Raw genomic sequence first — 1514 nt, 5'->3', positions numbered from 1 at the left:
ACAAGGAGTACGGGAGGGAGACGCAAGAGGGAGGGGATATGGGGATATATGTATATGTATAACTGATTCACTTTGCTATAAAGCAGAAACTAACACACCACTGTAAAGCAATTATACTCCAATAAAGATGTTTAAAAAAAAAAAAAAAAAAGCAGGCAGGGACTTCCCTGATGGTCCAGTGGGTAAGACTCCACTCTCCCAGTGCAGGGGGCTGGGGTTCGATCCCTGGTTGGGAAACTAGATCCCACATGCCACAACTAAGACCCAGAGCAGCCAAAAATAATAGATAAATAATTTTTTTAAGTCTTTACCAAAATCATAAGTGAAAAAAAAAACTTATGTTTAAAAACTTAATAAATAAAATAAAATAAAAAGCAGGCAGCCAGCCCATGGGCTGTAGTTTACTGATTTTTTTGAATATTGTGTTAAATTTCATTTCTCTTGATTACTGGGTTTTTTGGTGCCTCATTATATTTTGGGCCTATAGCAAGTGCCTACTCCCCTCATCCTAGACCTGGGCCTGTCACAGAGGGTCCCTTTCTGGAGTACAAACCCCAGGGAGAAGAGGTCAGGCCTGCAGAGATCAACATACCCATGTGAATTTGGCTTGAGATCACTCTCATACCACATGTGCTGAGAGCTCCATGCTGGTCAGCAACTCAGAACCAAGGGACTCCACAGATCCTGGCTCCCTGTCTCTTGGAAAATCTGATGCTACCGTATACCTGGGAAGAGTTTAGCAAGCTTTCTTTTTTTTTAAATCTATTTTTTGGGGTGGGACCGAAGTGAGGCGGTGGGGCAGAGGCTGGCACCTCCCACAGAAATCATGGCCTATACCGGCCTCACCGTGCCTCTCATCGTGGTGAGCGTGTTCTGGGGCTTTGTCGGCTTCCTGGTGCCCTGGTTTATCCCAAAGGGTCCCAACCGGGGAGTTAACATCACCACACTGGTGACCTGTTCCGTTTGCTGCTATCTCTTTTGGCTGATTGCAATTCTGGCCCAACTCAACCCTCTCTTTGGACCACAGTTGAAAAATGAAACCATCTGGTACCTCAAGCATCATTGGCCTTGAGGAAGAAGACCTGCTCGCCAGTGCTCAGTCGCTGAGGTCATGAAGAGAACTCCTCTGGATGCAAAATTACCTCCATACGCAGACCACCTTCCTTGACTCGCACACTCTGGCCATCAGCTGCCTTAAACGTTCCCACCACATTTGAATATCTTATTCTACCATGCAGTATTTTTTCCTATCACATTTTTACACTTTGATGAATGATGTGCCTATTGAATCTAAACTGTGCTGCCTCTATAAAATGTTTGTGTACTCTTCCAAGATAGAAAGTGCTGTTCCTCTGAGAAATAACGTTACTCTCTCCTTGGAAACTGTGGATTTGAAGATGGTTCCTGCCTGCTCACAACATGAGAATCAGAGAAGTGTTTAAAAACTGTTATATGACAATAAGACTCCAGTGGGGCCATCAGTAAAAGAACATGTTCAGAGGGAAAATCTGTCC

General features: G+C 44.3%; 1 protein-coding gene across 1 annotated transcript; it reads left to right on the top strand.

Annotated features, from left to right (window-relative positions):
* Positions 1-826: 826 nt before the first annotated feature.
* Positions 827-1072, top strand: LOC307067687 (V-type proton ATPase subunit e 1-like; the record flags this gene model as incomplete). The annotated part of the gene is made up of 1 exon (XM_079725223.1): positions 827-1072. One exon carries the CDS (start codon positions 827-829, stop codon positions 1070-1072), a length of 246 nt encoding a protein of 81 aa, XP_079581349.1.
* Positions 1073-1514: the final 442 nt, after the last annotated feature.

The sequence above is a fragment of the Hyperoodon ampullatus genome, assembly GCF_949752795.1.
Source record: "Hyperoodon ampullatus genome assembly, chromosome: 19".
Lineage (NCBI taxonomy): Eukaryota > Metazoa > Chordata > Mammalia > Artiodactyla > Ziphiidae > Hyperoodon > Hyperoodon ampullatus.
The sequence above is the reverse complement of the archived record's forward strand: the minus strand, read 5'-3'. Positions and strand labels throughout refer to the sequence as shown.